General features: G+C 35.2%; 1 protein-coding gene across 2 annotated transcripts in view; it reads left to right on the top strand.

The window, feature by feature from the left end:
- ZDHHC2 (zinc finger DHHC-type containing 2) overlaps positions 1-24,548 on the top strand; it is a 68,893-nt gene extending 44,345 nt beyond the window's left edge. Inside the window, exons 8-14 of one of the 2 annotated variants that reach the window (XM_025394835.1) lie at positions 3,703-3,823; positions 5,999-6,131; positions 11,488-11,614; positions 11,961-12,053; positions 16,781-16,893; positions 18,721-18,795; positions 22,102-24,548. In XM_025394835.1, the coding sequence (XP_025250620.1) occupies positions 3,703-3,823; positions 5,999-6,131; positions 11,488-11,614; positions 11,961-12,053; positions 16,781-16,893; positions 18,721-18,761 (628 nt within the window). In that variant the 3' untranslated portion in view covers positions 18,762-18,795; positions 22,102-24,548. The remainder of the gene's footprint in view (positions 1-3,702; positions 3,824-5,998; positions 6,132-11,487; positions 11,615-11,960; positions 12,054-16,780; positions 16,894-18,720; positions 18,796-22,101) is intronic. The other variant, XM_025394836.1, reaches the window with a different exon arrangement.
- The last annotated feature ends 368 nt before the right edge of the window (positions 24,549-24,916 follow it).

The raw sequence follows: 24,916 nt of genomic DNA on the forward strand, positions 1-24,916 counted from the left end.
TTTCTCAGTCTCTGCTCTGGCCACTGAAGATTACCCACCAGAATTTCGGGGATCAATCTCATACTTGTGTTTTAACTAAAACAGATTCCATAGTATTTGCTTTATTGGATTTGCTATCAAAGTATTTTTTCCTTTAGTGTAAAATTTTAGTTAATTAATTATATCGTATTAATAAGGCTTGCCAAAGGTTAACACAAAAACAAATTATTTGAGCTTCCATTTATTGAGTGTCAATTATGTTCTAGAGGCCATATGTATAATCTGTAATACTTTAAACAGTGACAGAAAGAAGTAGAAATTATTTGTCTCATTTTATTTCATCTTTTTTTTTTGAGATGGAGTCTCGCTCTGTCTCCTAGGCTGGAGTGCCGTGGCGCGATCTCGGCTCACTGCAAGCTCTGCCTCCTGGATATTTGTCTCATTTTACAGGGGAAAAAAAATGAGGCTCAGAAAAGAGAAAGAGTGGGCTCAAAGTTTCATAAGAAATTTTTTTTTTTACCTCGAAGGCCACACTCCTTCCAGTGTATTATGTTCTTTTTCCAATTTAAAGTCAGAAAGCAATTGCCTGGAAACAGGACCAACAGCTGTGTTTTACGCTGAACTTAACGTAAGAAGGATATTTACCTAGAACGCATTTTGTTTCTCCATGTGAAGTCATTCCTTTTCTAGATGGAGAAATAGATTCAGAAGAAGTCTTCTTCCTTTTCAAATTGAGTCTATAAAGCAATCGGCAGTTAAAATGTCTAGCCAAAAGTTGTCTGTTACGAAGACAGGTATTATTCAAAATAAATGTCACTATATTTCTTCTAGTTTTATATATATATACACACACATACACACACACAAACACACACACATATTCTGTGTATATACATATTAAACTCTAAAATACATAGTCTTTATTTACTGACCTCCTGTGTCCCTAGCTCTAACATGGCAAATTGTACCATCTTCTTAAGCAAAGCTAAATTAGTTGTTATAAAATCTGTGATCAAAATCATTTTCTTTCTATAAAAATACTCTATTATTTAATACAAAAGCTACTTCTGTTCCTTCAGGAAGAGAAACAATCTTTTCTATCCCTTCCAATCTCTTCCTAGTCCACAAGTCATTATTTACACCTATGTTGTCCGAAGTCCTTTTTGTTTTTTGAGATGGAATTTCACTCTGTCACCCAGACTGGAGTGCAGTGGTGAAAACTTGGCTCACTGCAACCTCTGCTTCCCAAGTTCAAGCAGTTCTTCTACCTCAGCCTCCTGAGTAGCTGGGATTACAGATGTTCACCACCATGCCCAGCTAGTTTTTGTATTTTTATTTTATTTTATTATTTAATTTTTGAGATGGAGTTTTGCTCATCACCCAGGCTGGAGTGCAGTGGCGTTATCTAAGCCTCCTGGGTTCAAGCGCTTCTCCTGCCTCTGCCTCCCGAGTAGCTGGAACTACAAGCACACACCACCATGCCTGGCTAATTTTTTGTATTTTTAGTAGAGACAGAGTTTCACCAAGACCATGCCAGGCTGGTCTTGAACTGCTGACCTCAGGTGATCTGCCTGCCTCAACCTCCCAAAGAGCTGGGATTACAGGTGTGAGCCACCGCACCCACCCATGTTGTCCAAAGTGTTAAAGCACCCCAGCTTTTGCCTATGCATTCTTTCCCCTTGAAACCAACATAAGTATGCAAAGGCAATATCCTGTATCCTTTTGAGACAGGATACAATTAGACTAGACTAATTGTTTACAATATTATTTCCTGCCAGATTCCATTCAAACACCATAAAAGGCAACCTCAGCAATTGGCTTGCATCCCCCTACTGGAACCTCTAGAGATGCAGATGTAACTGTTTCCATACAATGTGTACCCACAATTTGTGGCTTCTTTTTTTTCTTTCTCTTCTTTTTTTTTTTTTTTTTTTTTGAGAGGGAGTCTCACTTTGTTGCCAGGCTGGAGTGCAGTGGCGCTATCTCGGCTCACTGCAGCCTCTGCCTCCTGGGTTAAGTGATTGTCCTTCCTCAGCCTCCCAAGTAGCTGGGACTACAGGCGCATGCCACCATGCCCACCTAATTTTTGTATTTTTAGTAGAGACGGAGTTTCACCATGTTGGCCAGGATGGTTTTGATTTCTTGACCTTGTGATCTGCCTGCCTCGGCCTCCCAAAGTGCTGGGATTACAGGCATGAGCCACCGCGCCCAAAAGACCTTTAAGTTTAAAAATTACTAAATGTAATGCTATTCCCTTTACCTCATATTTTTTGAGGGAGATGATGTAAAAACTTTTTTTTCACATGAACATGGTTTCATTTTTACAAATCTAGAGAGAAAAGTGTTTCATCTTAGTAGCTAAGTCAGTGGAGAGTGAGGTGATTTTTACCTACATTAGAACAGGAACAAGGACATTTGAGAAAAGGAAACAATATGTGTGTGTTCTATGCAATAGGCTGAACACTGGAAAAGGAAACGTGTATGTTCTATTTAATAGGTTCATTATACTGGTTAACCAAGAAGTTACTCAACCCATGAAGGTATTAGCCAGTTCTCATGGGTGTTGTATCACATTGACACAAGGTCATCCAGTAATGCCCTTGTCTTTAAGAAAAGAGAATCAAAAATTTGATAGAAAGAGAGTGAGCCTATAAGCCTATAAGTGGGAGCTAAATGATGAGAACACATGAACACAGATGAGGGAACAACACACACTGGGGCCTTTTGGAGGGAGGAGGGTGGAAGGAGGAAGAGGGCTAAGCAAAACAACTAATGGGTACTAGGCTTAATACCTGGGTGATGAAATAATCTATACAACAAACCCGCACGACTCACGTTTACCTATGTAACAAACCTGCACTTGTATCCCAAAACTTAAAGTAAAATAAAATAAAATATAATTTTTTAAAAAAGGAAAATCTTAACAAAAAGAAAGTGAGCCTATAAAAATGAATTGTAGTTGTACTTATGTTTATTGATACAGTAGTTTGAGTTATCCCCCCTCAGATAACGACTTTGGAGTGAGAACTGAGATTTATAAATTTCCATGTTTGGAATTGTAACATATTTAGAGCCGACTTTTGGAAATGACCTCAGAGTGTTTAACTTACAGATAAAGAAATGAAATTCTAATTGATGATTTCACTTCCTCAGGGCCGCATCATTACTTAGTGTTACATGGGCATTCTGACCCGGCTGTCTAACTCCCTGGCCTACTTCTTTTCTTAAAGCTCCAATTTAATATGCTTTGACAGTCCACTTGCTTCAGTGATGGCATGCGAAGAGTAATCTGTGAAGATATTCCATCTAATCTGGGAACACTTGAAAAATGTTAACTTAATTAATCATAGTTGGAAATCAAAGCCAAAGATAGCATAGAGGAAGGGTTTAGTAAATTCACCTAAACTGCCTGGCCTGATGAGGTTTTTCACGGGCTCTGTGCTTTGAGGGATGTGCATACTTGCGTAATTTGACATGACATGCAGTTACACTGTTTATGATTGGCTAAAGCAATATTAAATATCATGTTTTAAAAATGGAAGCAAATTTCTTTTTAGTGAAATGGATTTTTAAATGATTGTATGCATGAAGAAATATTGTGAGTTATATTTAAAGAAATGCCAATAAATTAAAACCGAGAGGAAGCTGAACACTTGCTTGAGCATATGCACACGTAGGTTGAAGATGTAAAACTCACTGGAAATGTTTTTGTTTTGTTAACAGGGTGAACAATTGTGTTGGATTTTCAAATTATAAGTTCTTTCTCCTTTTCTTGGCTTATTCTCTGCTCTACTGCCTTTTTATTGCGGCAACAGATTTACAGTATTTTATCAAATTTTGGACAGTAAGTCATTAACTCGGTAACTCTTTTTTTGGTATACAATAATAATGTAGGCTTTGCAGGACAGAATTATTTCAGACAGAGATTTTATAGACTAGAGCTCATTGACATGCAGTCAGTCCTCATTATTCGCAGATTCTATATTTGTTAATTCACTAAAATGTAATTGTAACCCCCACATCAATACTGACAGCTTTCGTCATCTGCAGACATGTGCAGAGTGGCAAAAACATTGAGTTGCCCCCGTGCCCATTCCCAGCTGAGGTTGAACAAGACGACGCTTTTGCCTTCTTGCTTCAGCTCTCATACTGTAAACAAATGTGCTTTCCACAGTCTATTTAGTGCCATGCTTTTTTCCATTTTTGTGCTTTTTGTTGGTGATTTTGCTGTCAAAAAAAGGTCTTCAAGTGTAGTGCTGAAGTGTGGTCTAATGTTTCTAAGCAAAAGAAAACTGATGTGTCTTATGGAGAAAATACATGTATTAGATAAGCTTAATTCAGGCATGCGTTATAGTGCTGTTAGCTATGAGTTCTATATTAACAAATCAATAATATGTATTAAATAAGGTTCATTTAAGCAGAAACACACATAAAACAAGGTTATGCATTGATCAGTTGTCAAAGGTGTTGTGACCAGAAGTTCACAGAAACTTAACCTTGTATTTTCCCTAGGAGCAGTTTTTCAGTATTCACAAATTCAGTGTTTGTGGAAACTTTATAAAACATACGTACTGCGAATAACGAGAATTGCTGACTATATAAGATTTTTTCAGGATTTAAAAATAGAAGTATTTTCTTTATGTTTAAGAAGATTATTTTTTAAACTATTATGCCTATAATGTCCTTATGCCTATAATGTCCTGAGTTTTTATTCAGTATTTCTTGATTAGGCTTTATACACTATATATTTTAAATGTAGGCAAAAAGAAATTAACATTGAGGATTTAGGATATCCAGAGGTCCTCCTTGTGAACACCAAATGACAGTAAAAAATCAATTTATCTGCTGCCAGGATTGATTTATTATTTTCATTAAATTAACTCTATTATGGTAAGAATTTCTAAATTGCTAGATTACTTATGTGAGATCTGAACCAAATTAAATACCAAAGAGTTATAGAATGCCTACTATGTGCCAGTTCTGTTGCTAAGCATAGAAAGACATGAGTGAAGAGGCCTGCTGCTAGCGTTCAAGGAGTCTTTCAGTGTCCAGCTTGAAAAATGATCCCTACTGAATGTCTGGGAGAACATTACCTCACTGCTTCTCCTTCCTGCGGATGATTTTAGTTTCAAACCACAAATATATTTGAAAAGGAATGATCAGAATTTTCACTGTTTGTCAAAACAAAAACAAAAACAACTGCTGCTGTTGAAAACTGTCAGTGAGGTCTTGTGACCTGTGTCAATCGGTCAGGTACTCCAGGGTATTGAAACGTGAGGAAAAGCCACCTCCTGGCAGCCATGGTGCTTCACTATGTGTCCATAGCCCCATGCCCTCCATTCTAGAGCCATTCCAGTTCTCTTTGGATTTATAAACAAGGAGAGTCTAACTGGTTTTCTTTGAGATGGACTGTTTGAGCCCATGGATATTAAGATTTATTTTAGACAGGTGTTATGTACTGGTGTTGATCTTTTCTGTGGTCCTATTATTTAAGATAGCTTGAAACATTATTGTGAATGTGTTGTTATATGTATTCATTTAGGTGATGCTGCTGTTTGTAGTAACGTAAAACATCAATAAGGATAGTAACCAAGTTGTGCCAGTTAGCCTTCATTTTCTGGCATTATAATGAAACTTTTTAAACATTTGTGATTCTGTAGTATGTTAACAAAACATACTCTGTTAATAAATTTAAAACTACATTTTATAGTTCCATTTATCTTGCTTCTTACTATTACAGTTTATACATATACTACCATAAATTTTCTATGATTTGGTTATGAAAAAAAAGTTAATATTCCAAATTTTAATGTCATTTTCATATACATATTCTGGTAAACATTTAATCTGACAAAATGTATACATATTTTTCCTAAACTTTTAACAATAAAGCCACATATTTTTTCATATTAAATTTAAGAAAAATTTTAAGCAAAAAAAATCTTACTAATTTACTTATAAAAGTAGGGGAATACATATCCCTTTGACAAAACATTTTATTTTCTTCCTTTCTTTATAGAATGGCCTACCTGATACTCAAGCCAAGTTCCATATTATGTTTTTATTCTTTGCTGCAGCTATGTTTTCTGTCAGCTTGTCTTCTCTGTTTGGCTATCATTGTTGGCTAGTCAGCAAAAATAAATCTACATTAGGTGAGTATCCAATTATTGTAGTTGACAGAACTTTAAGTACATATACGAACATTCATTGACAGTTGCTATGTGATTAAATGCCAACCTGCCCTGAAGTGGTAAAAATCATTCCTATTTTCCTCATTATTTTTTTAATATGTCACTTAGACACATACAGGTTTGCTCATTCCATATATTGATTGTCTCTTATATGTATATATGCATATATATATACACACACACACGTGCTCGCACACACACACGCAGTGGTGAGCAGGGGCAAAACAGTCTAGTGAGGGGCACAAAAATTAATAACCAAACATAAAAGTGATTACAAAATGCAAAGTTCTTTGAAGAAAATAAAAGGATGCTGAGGTATGAATAAAAGGATGGGGATGGTGGAAGGAAGCCTATGTAGAATGAGTGGTCAGGGGAGAGCTTATCACAACAAAAAGTACTTAACCTAAGAAGTCAGCTATAGAAAAAGCCAGAACATGTATGTTTAAAAGCCATACAGATATCGGAGGCAGCAAAAGCAGTGCTTACAGGGAAATGTATAGCTGTAAATAACTATATTTAAAAATGAAATACCTCTATTAATAACTTTATACCTTAAGGAACTAGAAGAAGAGCAAAGTAAAACCAAAGTCAGCAGAAGGAAGGAAATAATAAAGACAGGAGATAATAGAAATAGAGTATTAAAAAATAGAAAAACAATAAAATCAATAGTTAGTTCTTTTTTAAAAAGTCAACAAATATGACATCCCTTGGCTAGCAAGAGAAAAAGAGAAGACTCATCACAGAAATCAGAAATGGAGGTGAGGACATTACTACTGACTTTATGGAAATAAAAAGGCTAAGAAAATACCGTGAACTATTGTCTGTCAAAAAATTAGGCAACCTAGATAAAGTGGACACATTTCCAGAAACACACAGACTACCAAATTGACTCTAGAAGAAGTAGAACATCAGAGCAGACCTGTAAGAAGTAAAGTGATTGAATCAGTAATCAAAAAAACTCACAACAAAGAGAAAAGCCCAGAACAAAATGGCTTAACTGATGAGTTCTGCCAAACACTTAATGAAGAATTAACTTCTTCTCAAACTCTGCTAAAAATTAGAAGAGAAGGGGACACTCTCTGACTCATTCTATGAGGCCAACATTGCCCTGATACCAAAACCAGAGACACAAACATCACAAGAAAACTATAGACCAATATGAATATACATGGAACGATTGTTAACAAAATATTAGCATACCAAATCCAACAGCATATTAAAAGGCTTACACAACTGTGATCAAGAGGGATTTATCCCAGGAATGCAAGTATGGTTTAATATATGAAAATCAATCAGTGGTAATATACCACATTAATAGAATGAAGGAAATAAAAATGGAAAATCTTAAGGAATTCACAATAAAAATGATTAGCTAATAAGCAAAATATGAAATTTGCGTGATTTAAGATCAGTATGGAAAAAATTAACGCAGAAAAAGTACTTGACAAAATCCAACATCCTTTCAAGATTAAGAAAAATTGTACTTAGACTAGGAAAAATAAGGAACTCCTTCAACCTGATGAGGAGATAAAGGGCATTTGTGAGAAATCTATACCTAACATCATACACAACAGTGTAAAACTGAAAGCCTTGTTTCTAAGATCAGAAACAAAACAAGGATGCTCCTCTTCACTACTTCTGTTCCACATTGTACATAAGTTCTAGCCAGAGTAATTAGTCAAGGAAAAGAAACAAAGGCATTGAAAAGAAATAAGTAAAACTATTTTAATTTACAGATAACATGATCTTATGTATAGAAAACCTTAAGGAATTCACAATAAAAATGCTTAGCTAATAAGCAAAATATGAAATTTGCTTGATTTAAGATCAGTATGAAAAAAATCAGTTATATTGCTGTGCACTAGCAATAAACCACCCAAAAAGGAAATCTAGAAAATTCCATTTCAAAAGGCATCTAAACAAATAAAATAGGAATAAATTTACCAAGGAGGTGCATATAACACTACTAGCACACTGAAAACTACAAAACATTGCTGAAACAAATTAAAGAAGACGTCCCATGTTCATGGACTTGGAAGACCTTATATTGTTAAGATGGCAGTATTACCCACCCAAAGTGATTTACAGATTCATTGCAATTTTAATGGCTTTTTTTTTTTTTGCATCAGTGGAAAGGCCAATTCTCAAATTCATGTGGAATGGCAAGAAGCCCCACATAATCAAAACAGTATTCACCAAAAAAGAACAAACCTGGAAGACTCACATTCTTGATTTCAAAACTTACTATAAAACATACAGTAATCAAAACAGTGTGGTGTTGGCATAAGGATGGACATATAGACAAATAAAATAGAATTGAGAGTCCAGAAATAAACCTATACATCTTTAGCAAATTGATTTTCGACAGGGGTGCCAAAACCATCCTGTGAAGAAAGAATAATATATTTGAGTTGCACAAGGACAACTCAGTATCCACATGGCAAAAAATAAACTTGTATCCCTACCTCACATCATACAAAAAATTAAGTCAAAATGGATCAATGACCTAAATGAAAGAGCTAAAACTGTAAACTCTTAGAAGAAAATAGAGGGATAAATCTTCAGGACTTTGAATATGACAGTGAATTCTTAGATATAACATCAAAAGCATGAGCAACAAAGAAAAAATAGGAAACTTACACTATCAAAATTAAAAACTTACATGCATTAAAAAACACAAGAAAGTAAAAAAACAAACTGCAGAAGGAGAATAATATTTCCAATTCATTATCTGATAAGGGCCCTACTATCCAGAATATGCAAAGAAATCTTGTAACTCAACAACAAAAAGATACAAACACCTCTGTTAAAATATTGGCAAAAAATTTGAATAGACATTTAAACAAACATTCCTCCAAAGAAAATATACAAATGGGGAAAATAAAATTTTAGGTTTTTCATTTCAGCATTATGCAAGAAGAATATGTAGTATTATGAAAGGAATGTTGATGACCTCGTTCACATCTCACTCCATCATTTATTTGTTGTTTGATAAATCCCAGCACAGAAAAATATGCTCAACATCATTAGTCATTAGGAAAATGCAAATCAAAATCACATTGGGGTACCACTTTACACTCACTAGGATGGCTACAATTTTTTTTAAAGAAGTCTTGGTGAGGATGTAGAGAAATTGAAACCTTCCTACTTTGCTTGTGGGAATATAAAATGGTGCCACCACTGTGAAAAACAGTTTGGCAATTCTTTTAAAAATTAAACATAGAATTACCATATGAACCAGCAGCTCCACTCCTAGGTATATACCCAAGAGAATTGAAAACAGGGACTGAAAGAGATACTTGTATACCAGTGTTCATAGCAGCACTACCCACAATAATCAAAAGGTTGAAACAACCTAAATGCCCATCCAAGGATGGAGGAAATGTGGCATATCTATACAATGGAGTATTAACCATAAAAAGAAATGAAGTCCTGATACACATGGATGAACCTTGAAAACATGCTAAGTGAAAGAAGTCAATCACAAAAGATTACATATTATGATTCCCATTTTTATGAAATATCCAGAATAGGTAGATCTGTAGAGGAAAATCACATTAGTGATTACCAGGGAATGAGGAAATGGGGGGATAGGGAGTGACAGCTTTAATGGATATGGAGTTGCTTTTGGAGTGATGAAAATATTTAGAAATTTGATATAGGTGGGAAGTGCACAAAATTGTGAATATATTACATTCTATAGAACACTTTAAAAAGCCTAATTTTACACTCTGTGAATTTCACCTCAATTGAAAATAAAAGACCCTACAGGAAAAGAGGAAAAAAACTAGGAATATTTGAGAAACATTCCATGTGGCTGAAGCATAGAATGCTAAAGATTGAGAAATACATTAATGAGGTTTGAGAGGCAAGCAAGGACTAAGCTATGTAGAGTTTCTAGGCCAAGGTTAGGAGTTTGAGAAAGCAACCAGGACCACAAATGCTTATGATCATAAAGGACACTCCAAGCTGTGAGCTTCGGTTATTATAATATGCAATGAGGATTAATTACAGTGCGTAGTCAATTAGTGTTCATTTTCAGTATTCTGAAACGAAACATTACAGAATTCTGAAATGAAATCATTACACCAAATACTATTAGGGTGAAACTACTGATAAAATAAAGTAATTTCTAAGCCCAGGAATTTTATTTCAAATTATGTGTTAGGCAGTTAAATTATAATTCGTCAAAAGTAAATTTATTGTTTCTAGAGGTTTTTAACTTCTGGAAACTTCTAGATTTAACTTGTAGCACTGAAAGGACTTCCCCTGGATAATATGGTCCTATGAAATGTTTTAGAAAAAACTGTATATCCTGGGATGAAGAATGCTAAGGATCTTGCAAATGACCACATTTTTTCATAGTGCCTAATTCTGCTGATTAGACTTTCCTTTTTAATATAATGGAGAAAAATCATTATACCTCCATGTTCATATTCCAAAAATAAAATGTTAGATTTTGCATTTCAGCATGATTCAAGAAGAAAATGTAGTATTTTTGAAGGAATGTTGATGACCTTATTCAAGTCTCTGTGTGTGTTTGTTGTGTGACCTTAGGCAAGTCCCAGAGCCTCTGTGAACCAGCTTTCATATGCAGAATGAGCATCACCAGATGCAATACATGGTTCTGGACTGGATCCTGGTTTGGACAGACTAGTTCAAAAGTACATTTTATAGTCAGCTGGAAAAATTGTATTAGATGAGAACCAGTTTCAACGAAATTGGAAAATGCTTAGCCAGACATGGTGGCATGGCACCTGTTACTCCAGCTACTTGGAAGGGTGAGGCAGAAGAATGGCTTGAGCCTGGGCATTCGAGGCTACAGTGAGCTATGATCATACCACCGTACTCCACTCTGGGCAACAGAGTGAAACCCTGACTCAAAAAAAAAAAAAAAATGGATTTACTGAAAAACAAGTGGAATGTATGTAAAACATTGTCTCATTTGGTTTTTTTTAAAAATACACCTGTAGATTTGTATATCTATATCTGTGGATCCATCCATTTATCTATCGTTCAAAAGATTCAGAAGATGCAGTTTTAATTTATTTGCTAGTTTGTATTTTCTGATTTTCTACAGTGCACATATACTGTTATAATAAAAAGGCGTATTTTACAATTAAAATAGATACATCTTATGATATTTTAAAACAGAATGGACACCCTATATTTCAGGGGTGTTGATAGGCACATAAGCACTCACAGTCAGCTAGCCATTGATTTGCAGTTTCTTCATTTACTTCAGTTATTGCTAAATATTCAGGATTACTAGTAAATATGTTCTTTACTCATGTGATTCCTTTACCATCTTTTTTAGAGGCATTCAGAAGTCCAGTATTTCGACATGGAACAGATAAGAATGGATTCAGCTTGGGTTTCAGTAAAAACATGCGACAAGTTTTTGGTGATGAGAAGAAGTACTGGTTGCTACCCATTTTTTCAAGGTACTCTTTTGTGAAAATTTTCAGGCTCTAACTAATGAAAATAATATAGCAAAAGATAGTTTCAGGAAAAGCCTCTAGTTCCATAGACTTGCAATTCTGTGTAGGAACTCTTATTTTTTAAAAGTATTGTTCTGTGATTCACTGTAATATCACGTAGAAGTCAGTTAATTCATCATCTTCCTAAACACTATGTTGAACTCAATGTCTAATACACAATTTTTTTTTTTTTTTTTTTTTTTTTTGCCTATAGTATAGCATGTTCTACTCTCAGACATCAGCATTTTGGCAGGGTTTCACTCTGTTGTCTTTCGTATGGTTCAATTCTAAATTTTTGTTTTAATTCTAGTCTAGGTGATGGCTGCTCCTTTCCAACTTGCCTTGTTAACCAGGATCCTGAACAACCATCTACTCCCGCAGGGCTGAGTTCCACAGCTAAAAAGTAATCTCATATGTTTTTTTTTCATTTTACTTTCAAATAATGTATTTTACCATATTGTGTCTTTTGGTTACATGTTCCTTTGAAAAAAAATTAAGACCATAAGAGAATTTCCTGCAATGGTTTCCACTTGAAATGAGGGAAAAAAGAAAGTATGATTGAGGAGGGATACATTAGAAGCTTCAATTATACTTGTAAAATGGTATTATTAATCTAAGTGTGAGTAAAAAGGTGTTAATTCTCTATACATTTTGGTTGACTGAAATCTTATTTTTTAAATGTAGTGCTTAAAAGAAAAAAAAAATGTAAGTCAAAGTTAGCTACCCACTGCTCAGTTAGGCAGACAGGGTAAAATTGCCCCTGACCTGCCCTGTCTTTCTTCTCTGTGGTAACTGGTAAAGAAACTTGAGGCTTTTGGAGATCAAATGGATCCCCAGACACCTTCTTGACAATTCCATTTTAATGTATATTATGGGCTTAGTGCCCTTGAAAGACCTCTAAAGATTATCTGAGCCATTTCTGTGGAGAGAGGAGCCAGAGTCTTGGAAATTCATTGTCTGGAGGATTTTGCTCCAGCTTTAAGTTTGTTTTGATTCCAGACTATCAAGAATTTGAGGTTGGCCTCGGAAAGACCTGACATTTGATTCTGAATGTGCTACTAACTGGCAAAAGGAAAAATTACTTAAACTTTTAAAATGCTATGTATGAATTTCCAATGGTTTGAAACACCAATTTTTATATCTTTGTGACAGATTTGAGTATAACCATTCCTCTAATTTTTAAATGAAAGCCAGTAGCAAAAGCATAACCATAATATAATTCTTCATTAAATGTTAGAGCTTTTCTTAGTTGCTTCAGTGCCACATACACAGTAATCCACACCAACACTCCATATTGAACATTTCTTGTTGAACACAGTACCTTTTCCTAGGGAGCCTGGAGTGACCCTATAAACCTCAAGGCGGTGTTCCTGGTAGCCATTCTAAAGTACTTGTTGTTGTTGTTTGTTGGTTTGTTTTAGTTTTAGTTTTGAGACAGGGTCTCACTTGTCACCGAGGCTGGAGAGCAGTGGAGTGATCGTGGCTCACTGTAGCATGACCGCCCAGGATCAAGCGATCCTCCTGCCTCTGACCTTTTAAATTGGGAATTAAATTTAAAAGGAATTTATATTTAAAATCCTTTTAAATTGTCAAAAGAGATGAAAAGTATTTGTCACCCCATCCCTAGAGTGAGCTATGTACAGGACAGACCCTACCAGTTAGTGAAGGTGCCCGGTGTATGTATTTCACAGGGACATTCAAGGGCATCAGAGTTTTTTACTAGATCATGCTTTGTGCATTTGGGCTTGAAAATCCCACAGAGCTAAATGTTTATGGTTTTTCATATATCTCAGTGCAGAAAAATCTAGTTTTAATAAATTATTCAGAATATGTTTCAAGCTTTTACAAAATTCAGTAGTAGTTTATAATACTTTTTTGCCCTTTGTGTTTTTTAAATAATTTAAGAAATTATTTTGGTTTTAGAGATAATATTTCTCCTTCCACTAAGGGCACCATGAGATTTGGGAGAAATCTTAGTTCTGACACTGTTACCCAACTAGGTGATCTTGAAGAAGTAATCTTTTGAGGGCTCTGTTTCCTTTGAATGTTGAGGTCAGATTTAGACAGCTAAAGTCTCTTTCTTCTGTAGGATTGTACTATCTCCCATGTTTAGCCCATATAAAATTTTTGTGGCAAGTTCTGTTCTCTTCTGTACTCCAGAGTTGAATATCTTGCTGTCTACTTGACATACGCACTTGGACACCTAAAAATCATCTCCAAATAAACAGGTTCAGAGCAGAACTTTGAATTTGATTCCCAGCCATGTGTACCCTCATCACCACCCTAAACCGGAATCTCCTCCATGCTTCTATATATCAGTATTAGTGACCTCCATTCTCCCATGTGTTCATGCTAGAAACGGTGGGGTCATCCTGGATTCCTCTCTTTCAATTACTTTGTATTTAGTGCATTTGCAAATCCTATCAGATGTCTCTTTAAGTGTATCTATAATCTGAATACTTTCTAACGACCTACAAGGCGTCTTTCCTGGTCCTAGCCGTCATCCCTGCTCCCATGGATTACTTCAGTAGTTTTCTAACTGGTCTAACATTTTTGCCCCACTCCAATCTATTTTCCCTTCAGAATATAAGTCAGATTGTGTCACTCTTCTACTGAAAGCTCTGTTAGTTTCCCATCTTACTCAGAATAAAAGCTAATGAATGTCCGTTCCATCACTTACCAAGACTGTCTGATCTGACCCCAAACAGTCATTCTTTTTTTTTTTTTTTTAATGGATACAGGGTCTTCCTGTCTCTATTAACAGCCTGTTGCCCAGGCCGGAGTGCAGTTCTGTGATCATAGCTCACTGCAGCCTCAAACTCCTGGGCTCAAGCAATCCTCTCCCCTTCGCCTTCTGGATGTCATTGTTTTTTACTTTCCTTTCACTCACAATCCTCAGACACACAGATCTTGCTGTTTCTCACATGGACCAAGCATGTTCCTTATGTAGTGCCTTGTCCTTGCTAATTTCCTTTCCTTGCCATTCTTCCTCCAGATCTGAGTGAGCTGTGTCTTCTCTTCATTTATATTCTGTTCAGGCGTAACTTCAGAATAGAGGCAGTCTTTGATAACCCTTTGTAAAATAGTAACTTTCTCTGCCACTTCCTGTTACACTGATTTTTTTTTTCCTTTCTTTTTTTTGAGACAGAGTCTCACTCTGTCACCCCGTCTGGAGTGCAGTGATGCAATCTGGGCTCACTGTAACCTCTGTCTCCCAGGTTCAAGCAATTCTATTGCCTCAGCCTCCCCAGTAGCTGGAATTACATGTATACCACAATGCCCGGCTAATTTTTGTATTTTTAGTAGAGATGGGGTTTCACCATGTTGGCCAGGCTGGTCTCAAACTTCCTGACCTCAAGTGATCCACCTGCCTCAGCCTCCCAAAGTGCTGGGATTACAGGCGTGAGCCACTGTGGCCAGCCTGATTTTTTCAGTTGTTATAGCTCTTATTATCACCTGACTTATGTCATTTGTGTATATGTATATATGTGTATATATAGATATATATACACACACACACAAAATTTATTTTTCTTCCTCAATAACAGTGAAATTTCCATGAGAACAGTGATTTTGTTTGTTAAAGTGACAGGTACTCAATAAATATTGTTGAATGAATGGATTCTTGCCCTTTGCTAGAGTCCTGTTAGCAGTAATGAATCTTCAGAGTCCCTAAACCAGGATCTAGTTAGTCTTCTGTACCTGTTATATGGTCCCTTTCCTGAAGAGTAATAATTAAAGTAAGATATTTTGTATAATATATTTAAACCTGTATGGAGATAGGCTGTTTTCTATTTTTTAAGATTTGCCTCCAAAATTTTAATAAGGAGTTGTTAAAGCTACACAAAATTGAAATATTCTAAAATTTTAGATATGAGGTAATTAAGAAGAAAAAGCATACCCATATATCCTTTAAAAACATAATAGTTACTATATATAGTTGAACTCAAATATGTGAAATTATTATTGAAAGAATTTTAAGTAGCTTTTTCTTTTGAATACTATACAATTACTATTTCAGAACATTCTAAAACATCACTAATAGTTTCTATGCCAATAATGTTTCCTAAGTGAAATATTTTTATGTATATTTTTTCATGCCATCCAATATGTTGATATATGGCATTTCCACCTAAATTTTAAAGAAAATACTTCTTACAAGACTCCTCACTCCCCAGACTGAACATTGGGTTTGTAAGACCTGATAATTTCAGATGTGTTTTATATTCCTACAAAATAGTTTGCTCAAATTTTTTGTTTCAGTTTTACAGAAGAAGGTAGAGAAAATTGTGTTCAAGACCATTTAGGCCACTTTAGAAGCTGTAGGCCAGTTTTTCTTCAACTTTGTCTTCCTACCATGACATTCATATTTTCTTCCATATCCACATATCACTTACAAAATTAATAGTTTTCTGTATTTAAATTGGCACTTATGCTTATTTTTAAAGCAAAGTTTATACCACTCTCATAAATGAGAAACTGGCATAGCTTTCTATAAATAGAATATAACTTTAAAAATAGGGCAGGCGTGGTAGCCCATGCATGTAATCCTTGCACTTTGGGAGGCTAAGGCAGGAAGATCACTTGAGACCAGGCATTTGTGATCAGACTGGACAACATAGGGAGACCACTCTACAAAAAACAAAACAAAATAATCAGCTGAGGGTGGTGGTGTGGTCCCAGCTACTTGGGAGGCTGATAGGGGAGGATTGATTGAGCCAAGGAGGTTGAGGCTATGACTGCACCTCTGCACTCCAGCCTGGGGAACAGAGTGAGAATCTGCCTCAAACATAAATACATACATAAAATTGATAGTAAAATACTATTATTAAGTTCTAACTACCTGCTAAAGCCTGGAGCTGAGGACTATTCTCTGGAGATTTGCCACTGTTAGAGATTGTCATCTTACCGTAAGCAGAAGAAGGAAAAGAGACTGAAGAGAGAACACTTTTCTCACCACTAGTCAGTGCTATTTAATGTCTTCTTCTTGTATTCCCCACATTATTTTGTGTACCTCCTGCAATCATCTTGCATTGCAAGTGGTTTTGGTTCCGTACATTGAGAAACAATCAACTTTACTATCAAAAATTAGCTTATGATGATTTTGATGATTATTCAATTATTGTTCAGTTCCGAAAACCATCAGTTTCCTGCAAAGCCATTGAGAGAGTCCCAGAGCCACCTTCTTACTGATTCTCAGTCTTGGACGGAGAGCAGCACAAACCCAGGAAAATGCAAAGCAGGTAAGGGTGTGCTTGTTTGGCTATCTTTTGATATATTTTATTTTTAGAAGGTAAACATGGTTTTAAAAAAATCCATTATATTACCCACAGACTTTTTCTTAGTTTGGAGTCAGATTCCCATTCTAAATTCAGAATTATTTTCAAAGAACTATTCATGGGGTTCGTTAATACCTGTTAGCAGCAGAAAATCATTTTGTGAAAGATGGATCTGCATTGCCTTTTTTCTGTTTAAAGAACCGAATCTTTATCACATTCCTCAAGTAAAATGATAGAAGTAAATTCAAAATATAAAGTGTAAAAGTGAAAAAAACTACAATCAAATCAGATAGTAGAAAAATATCTACTGAAAAGGACCTTAAATTATTCAGTTCTTTTACTCTAAGATTTCTGTCCAATTTCAAAATGTCTGAGTAAAGTTATTGCGTAATTACCATAACTTCAGCTGCCTGAGATTTCTTCATATCTCACTCACATTCCTCTTGTTACTGTTGTTGATTTTAATCTTTTGTTTTCTTCAGTCAGTGTAGTTTATTAGCAAGGAACAAGCAAGGCTTCAAAGTCAGACCTGATTTAAAAATCCTAATTTAGGCTCCCAGTAGTGTGTGATATTTGTTACGTTACCCAACATCTTTTAGACTTAGCTTCCTTCTTTTCCAAAGACTACCTATTTCTCAGTGTTGGTAAGGAGTAGACAAAATAGGGTGATCATACATGCATATGTGTGTACGTATGTGTGGTGTCCACATAAAGGAGTTAAAGCCATACATCTATGATTAAGGTGTTATTAGCCAGAAAATCTTCAGACTGACTACTAACCTTTTCTCCTTCATTTCTAGTCTTTTCAAATAAACCGGTCAATGTTTTAAAATGTAGTGAACCAAAGTCAGACAACATGAGAGTTTGAAGAAACCTTTGGCATTTAGTGGTAGTGAAAAACAAATGGATGATCCCAAGTAAATATTCTAGTCATTATTTCATATATTATCAGTCGTCTTCTCCTAAAATACAAGCTTTCTTTAAATAGCCTTATTTTTAACAAATATATTTTCCTCCCAGAGAGTCCCATGATTTGACTATTCATAATTTGGTCACTCTCTCAACCTTCAAATATGCCATTTCACTTTCTAATCTATGGCAAGGACTAGGCATTGCCTAAACAAACTTTGATGACACCAATTTGTTCTTTGAATCCATCAGTTTCCTTAGAAGCAGAGAGGTGAGAAATAGTTGGGGGTCAGTTGTTGAGAAGTGGAAAAAAAGCAACTCCTCTTCGTCCAGAAGGGATTCACGTTTCATCTTATATAATTTGTATTAACATAGCAGTGGTTTCTTGATTTTCACATGCTGTTATAATTCTTCGGCATGTTCGATTAATTTTTTTGTTAGTTGGATGGGTGAAATGAAGAACTACTTAAAGTTTAAAAGATGATGTATAGGAAGGAAAAGAAACAAGAAAAATGAGGTGAGAAAGCGCTCAAAGATTGGTTTGACTAGAATGAGGTTGGTAGAGGGAGAATTTGGAAATGTCGATGTAACCTGATGTGAGCAGTGTGGGTCAATATATCTTTCATTATTACATTCCTCTACTTCCTCAGATGTATATTTGTTTTTAGTGTTTTGTGTGTGTGGTAGAGAGAGATAGTGGTTGTAACTGACACTGTGTAAGGGGTGTGTGTGTTTCTATATAACCATCATATATATACCCTTATTGTGTACAAGGCACCTTTGGAAGTCTACCAAGGGATTCATAATTCATAGATGAATAACAAGTTTTTGCTTATTTGTTCAAAAGCAACCGAAAATGCTAACTTATGTTCTTTCATTAAGGTATGAGCAATCCTGCGTTAACCATGGAGAATGAGACTTAACTCTTCAAGCAAGATAAATTCATACTTTACAAAAGTACGATAATTTTCCCTTTATTTTGTATTTTTAACAGTCTTCTAATTTTCTTAGGGTAAATAGTTTCCATAAACATTTTTATTAATTTATGAGTGACTTATATAGAAGATCTTTTACCTGACTTGTGAGATTGCATTAGCCATGCTGAGGCTTCTGAGCACAGACCTAGCTTCAGTATTAGCTGGTATTTAGGTTAACTTGATGAATTATAGAAATAAGTTGATGAACAAAAGTCATTTTATAGTAATGCATTAAGTGGCAAGGATCAATCCTAAAATCCTGAACTATACGTAAAAATTATCTTGTCACTTATAAAGTGAAATTAGAAATTAGAGTAATTATTTTTAATTTTTCTTCATTTTTCAGAATATATACAGTGGTCATATCCTTGACCATCCATTAGGAAACTCTCACTGAGTCTAAGTGCAATATAATTATATCTCATTAAAGTACTCATTAGCACACTGTCATTCCCATTTTTGGGTCATAGTAGGGCCTTATAGCACATGTTAACCTTAAAATGATAGGTGTTCCAAATCATTTTCTTTAAACCTTATTTTTTTAAAAAAAACCCAGCAGTTCCAAATCAGTTTCTTTAACATATGATCTGTTTGTAAGCCTGCAGTCAATAGAAAGCTACAGTAAGGAACCCCTTTGGAACAAACAACTATATAATAAACAATTTACAGAGCTGAATATGAAAGGTAGCAAGATAACTCTCTATTTACAAAACTGCAATCAAGAATCCTAAAGTCTATGAAAAGCAAGAGGTTCATTTGTAAAACAAAATGATTTGCATCAAAGTTCATGGATATCTGTTTTTATTTGCTCTGGTTTTGATAAATTAGCCATGTATTGTAATAGCAAAATGCTGATCTGGCAATTTGCCAGCTGACTAGTATCTGATTTTGGGAAGACCAGGATCAGCTCTGAATATCTGATGCTACAATAAGTCAGACTGACCATAACTGCTAAAATAGTAAATTTAATCTGAATTTGATTAAATGGCAAAGACACATTATTATATTTCTGAAAATAATTTTAGAATGGAACTATAGCAAATATGAGTCACTAGCCAATACCACAAATAACATATTAAACAGAACATAGTTCTGTAAAACAGAATTTCACAGGATTTTTTTCAATATTTTGAAGACATCAGTTACAATAACTGTTGTTTTTAAGGTCAGTGCTATTAGGAATTTTTCTGTGTGTTAAGCGTTTTACATAGTTACATGGTAATATATAAAAGCCATCGAGAGTTCCCAGTATTTTGACACAATACCAGCATTGTGTTTATCTCCAACACCTTGCACAATGCCAGACACATAGTAGGTTCTCAACATTTGACGGATAAGTGACAAAATAAAAACATTGAAATTAAAAATCTGACAGAAACTTGATTTTATTAATTCAAATATGACATTAGCAGTCATAATCACAAAATGGCAGCATGAATCAGTGCTATAGATCTAAAAATGCACCCCTGATTTTCTGATGTAATGTTTCTATTCTATTGATATAACCAGTTGCTGTAACATGTTTTGTTTTCTTAATTTTCCCTCAAGTAGCTAATAGACACTGGAGTTTTAAAAATATTTTTTTTCCTGCGTTGCATCTCAGATTTGCAATTCATTCAAATTGTATTTATATCAAATAATAGTCTAATATTGATATGCCTAACTTATATTAAATATCTTCATATTGGCTGGGCACGGTGGCTCATGCCTGGTAATCCTAGCACTTTGGGAAGCTGAGACGGGTGGATCACAAGGTCAGGAGCTCAAGACCAGCCTGACCAACATGATGAAACCCTATCTCTACTAAAAATACAAAAATTAGCCGGGTGTGGTGTGGCATGCCTGTAATCCCCGCTACTCAGGAGGCTGAGGCAGGAGAATCAACTGAACCCGGCAGGCGGAGGCTGCGGTGAGCCGAGATCACGCCATTGCACTCCAGCCTGGGAGCCTGGGTGACAGAGCAAGACTCTTAAAACAAACAAAAAAAAAAAAAAAAAAAAAAAAAAAACTTCATATTTTCTCTCCTATTTTTGAACTACATTAGTAAATGATACCACCTTTTTATAAAATATTTGTTTGTTCATCAGTTCCCAGATGGTTATAATGTGCCTAAACCCATAGTTAGTACTGAAAAGTAAATTAAATTTAGCTTACCAACCTTTCCTATCATATGGTATAAATAAAAAAATGCTGGCCAGGCGTGGTGGCTCACACTTGTAATTTCAGCACTTTGGGAGGCCAAGGCAAGCAGATTGCTTGAGCTAAGGAGTTCAAGACCAGCCTGAGCAACATGGTGAAATCCCATCTCTACCAAAAATACAAAAAGAAAAAAAATTAGCTGGGTGTGGTGGCATGTGCCTGTGGTCCCAGCCACTCCAGAGGCTGAGGTGGGAGGATGAGAGGATGGCTTGAGCCAGGGAGGCGGAATTTGCAGTAAGCTGAGATCAAGATCGCATCACTGCACTCCAGCCTGGGCGACAGAGTGAGGCACCGTCTCGAAAAACAACAAAACAAAAAGTTGTGCTTCTATGCACATGAAATTTCAAAATCATTTCGCTAGATGTCCTTCCCGACTCAGTTGCCACTCCTCAACTCCATTCAGCCTCAGATGAATGCAGAGCTAACAACATGGAACCCTGCCACTCACATTGTAGCCCCAAACCAAGCAACATTGTCATGCCCTGGAAGACTGATAGAAATGCAGAATCTGCCGGGCGCGGTGGCTCAGGCCTGTAATCCCAGCACTTTGGGAGGCCGAGACGGGCAGATCACAAGGTCAGGAGATCGAGACCATCCTGGCTAACACGGTGAAACCTCGTCTCTACTAAAAATACAAAAAACTAGCCGGGCGTAGTGGCGGGCGCCTGTAGTCCCAGCTACTTGGGAGGTTGAGGCAGGAGAATGGCGAGAACCCGGGAGGCGCTTGCAGTGAGCCGAGATCGTGCCACCGCACTCCAGCCTGGGCGACTGAGCAAGACTCTGTCTCAAAAAAAAAAAAAAGAAAGAAATGCAGAATCTTAGGCCTTACCCTAGACCTACTGAATCAGAGTCTACATTTTTTTTTTTTTTTTTTGCATTTTAATAGGATCCTCTCTTGTATATGCATATTAAAGTTTGAGCAGTATTGATGTAGAGGTCCGTATTCAAGAACACATCTACTGAGCCTGCTAGCATAGTAAACAGTTTTGAATGAGGGATGCTATTGAAACAGATTATGAAATGAGTTGGTTCATTTTGCATGTTTATGGTTAACACAGTAGTTTCATGTTTTCTGTTTCATTTCAAGGTATCAATGCTGTAGATGACGGAAGAGGCTTCCCACAGGAAGGTGCCACTGGTCAGTTATGCCTATATCCCTTTGGCTGGACATGCAGAATATGAATTGATCAGTTATCTCCAAGCCATTGCTTAAAATATAACATGTTTTGGACCCAATACACACATTGTTACAACTAATACAAATTCCTATTAAATATTAAAAGTAGTTCTGGTTTATTAATCAACAGGGAAAACATCTTCTCCAAAAAACTTGGAATAAATTCAAGGACCAGTTTTTACCCAAATACATGGGTAGCACGGTTTATGACATAGCAAGTCCATTAATGATCTGATCTTCTGAATCTGAAAATGGAGACTATTAAGATACTAAGATTTCAGAGATTTCAAGTCACATTATAATGATAAGCGTTATTCATAAAACTTACCTTTAAGAAGGTGGAAGTGACAAAGCATACTTCTTTTTGTTCCTCTGGTGTGAATCCAGCCTCAGACTGAGTGAACTGTGATAATTATGAAAATTCATTACAGAGTCCAGGTGGCCTGCAGTTGAAGATCTTCAGCCATTTTTGCCTCAGTTAAATCCAGCCCTTGTTTTCTGCTGGAAAATGTGTGGACATTGAAGCTTGAGCTCCCTCTTAAAGCAGTTGGCTGGAATACTTTTGTCAGAATACAGTACATTTCTATTACATCAGAAATATATTTTCATCTCTTCTAATCTTCTTAAATTTACAATAGCAATTATGAAGATTGTTTTATGACATTCTTTTGTCAGTTTGGCTTTTTAAAAATCTCTTTTTAGATTATTTCTCCTGTTGAATATAGTAAAAATATTGAATTTCTCTTAAGAATTCCTAATAGGTCAATAGATTTACCCTCCAGTTATATCTGTATTATTTGTTTCTCATCTCATCAAAATTATGACAGGTAAACTATATTTTTCCTTAAACACCTATTAAGATTAAATTATGCAAATCATCAAATAAAAATCATACAACTTTTGGAAAGTTAGTTCAACATGAACTAAAATGGATGCTGTTTGGAAATTTAGTTTGAGATAAACTAAAATGGTGTGTTTGTTGATGCCAGAATGTTCAGCTTCAGTCAATATAATAAGCTCTTGTGCCTTGTATGCACTATTTTTAAAAAGTTTTCTTGAGTCCAGTATAATTTATGTAAATGTTAACAATTAGAATAATACTCTGTATGTTTTTTTGGTACTGATTTTGAGAATTTAAAGCAGATTACCTTTTAAAACTGGACCAACTAAGTAATTGGTATTTAATCCAAGAGAAAATGGTGATAAACTTTTCAAAATCTTTGTTAAACGAAACATTGAACACAAAATAAACTAGAAGGCCAGAGGATAATGGAATAAAGGATCATTGCAATTACTTATCCTTCCTAAAACTATAGTTTTATATTAATTGTGCTTATGGAGGAAACAATGTCAGCCAAGTCCATTTTATAGTCAGAGTGCAATTCTTTGAACAGTAGAAAAATCTGCAGTCTTTTACAGATTTGTTTTAAGCTAACGAGTTTCATCTGACAATCTGCTTCAAGAAATCTCAGAAAATATGATAACATTTTAACTTTCATTTTAGAGCACGTTTTGGTCATTTTAAAAAATACCTGAAGTGCCAGACTGGAACCTATAGCTACTGCTAGAAGTCTTAAAACCAACAGCAGCACAGGATGTATTAAGAATTATATGAAGTCAGGTTTTTTTTTCAAAGCACAGTACTATTAGCTGTTTTGGTGGACAGGATTCGATTAAGTATTCCCTCTTGTCAAACTGGAAGCTAGGGGAAAAAGAGGGATTTTTATCCTTTACTCTGCTAGAGTACTGTTACGCCCCTTTCCCCCAGTCTTTTCTACAATTAAATATATGTCAATGCACATTAGAATCAGATTTGAAAAAGTTAAAACAATTTCATTGTTGTAATTGTTCCCTTTCTGTTTTCATACAGTGAATAACCTTTAAAGGGTTGTTTTGTTTTGTTTTGAATTATAGGAGTTATAATTTTTGGAGATGCTTGCATATCTTATTAGATATGCAATATAAATTTATCTGAGAGAACAAAGTGCTAAATAAATAGATCTACATTTTGTACATATTTATATAAAATTTACCTTTAAGTATTTGCTTTAAAAAATTTAATGGCTTAACTCGAACTTGAAGACACATACTTCAACTGTCCTTATTGTCCATTAAACTGATAATTTTTATTTTTCTTGTTTTTATAGATTTTACTATATAGGAATCAAGATTTAAGAAATTTTGCATTAAAAATAATGTACCAATGCTTCATATACATTAGTTATTTGCTATTATGTAAGGAAGAGGATTGTTATTTCAAAGATATATTAACTGTTGCATCTGAATACAATCATGATGCATTCAAGGAAGTTCATATCCATGAATTCACTCCTAATATACCCTAATAAAGTGGTTGATCACCTTCATTACCTGTCTATAAGAAATTGCCTTTGCACTGACAATATAAATTATTTTAAGCATACATTTTCCTAATAGTTTATTAGAGCTACTAATGGCAAAATTCATGTCTTCAGTGTGGTCATAACATAGGTCTTTGGGGGAGGGGTAGTGAGAAGATAAGGTGTTTACTTCGTAGTAGTTCAGTGATTCTGAGAACAATTAGACTATAAAACTCAAGTACACTGTAATCAATAGACAACTATTGGAAATGTGGCATACGTTGACAAAAAAAACTAGGGAAATCAAAAATATAAATCATATTTATAAAAAATTAGGCACGTAATCGTGATTCATGCTTCAAGAAAACATGAAAAACGTGTTACTC

This window comes from Theropithecus gelada, chromosome 8 (assembly GCF_003255815.1).
Source record: "Theropithecus gelada isolate Dixy chromosome 8, Tgel_1.0, whole genome shotgun sequence".
Classification (NCBI taxonomy): domain Eukaryota; kingdom Metazoa; phylum Chordata; class Mammalia; order Primates; family Cercopithecidae; genus Theropithecus; species Theropithecus gelada.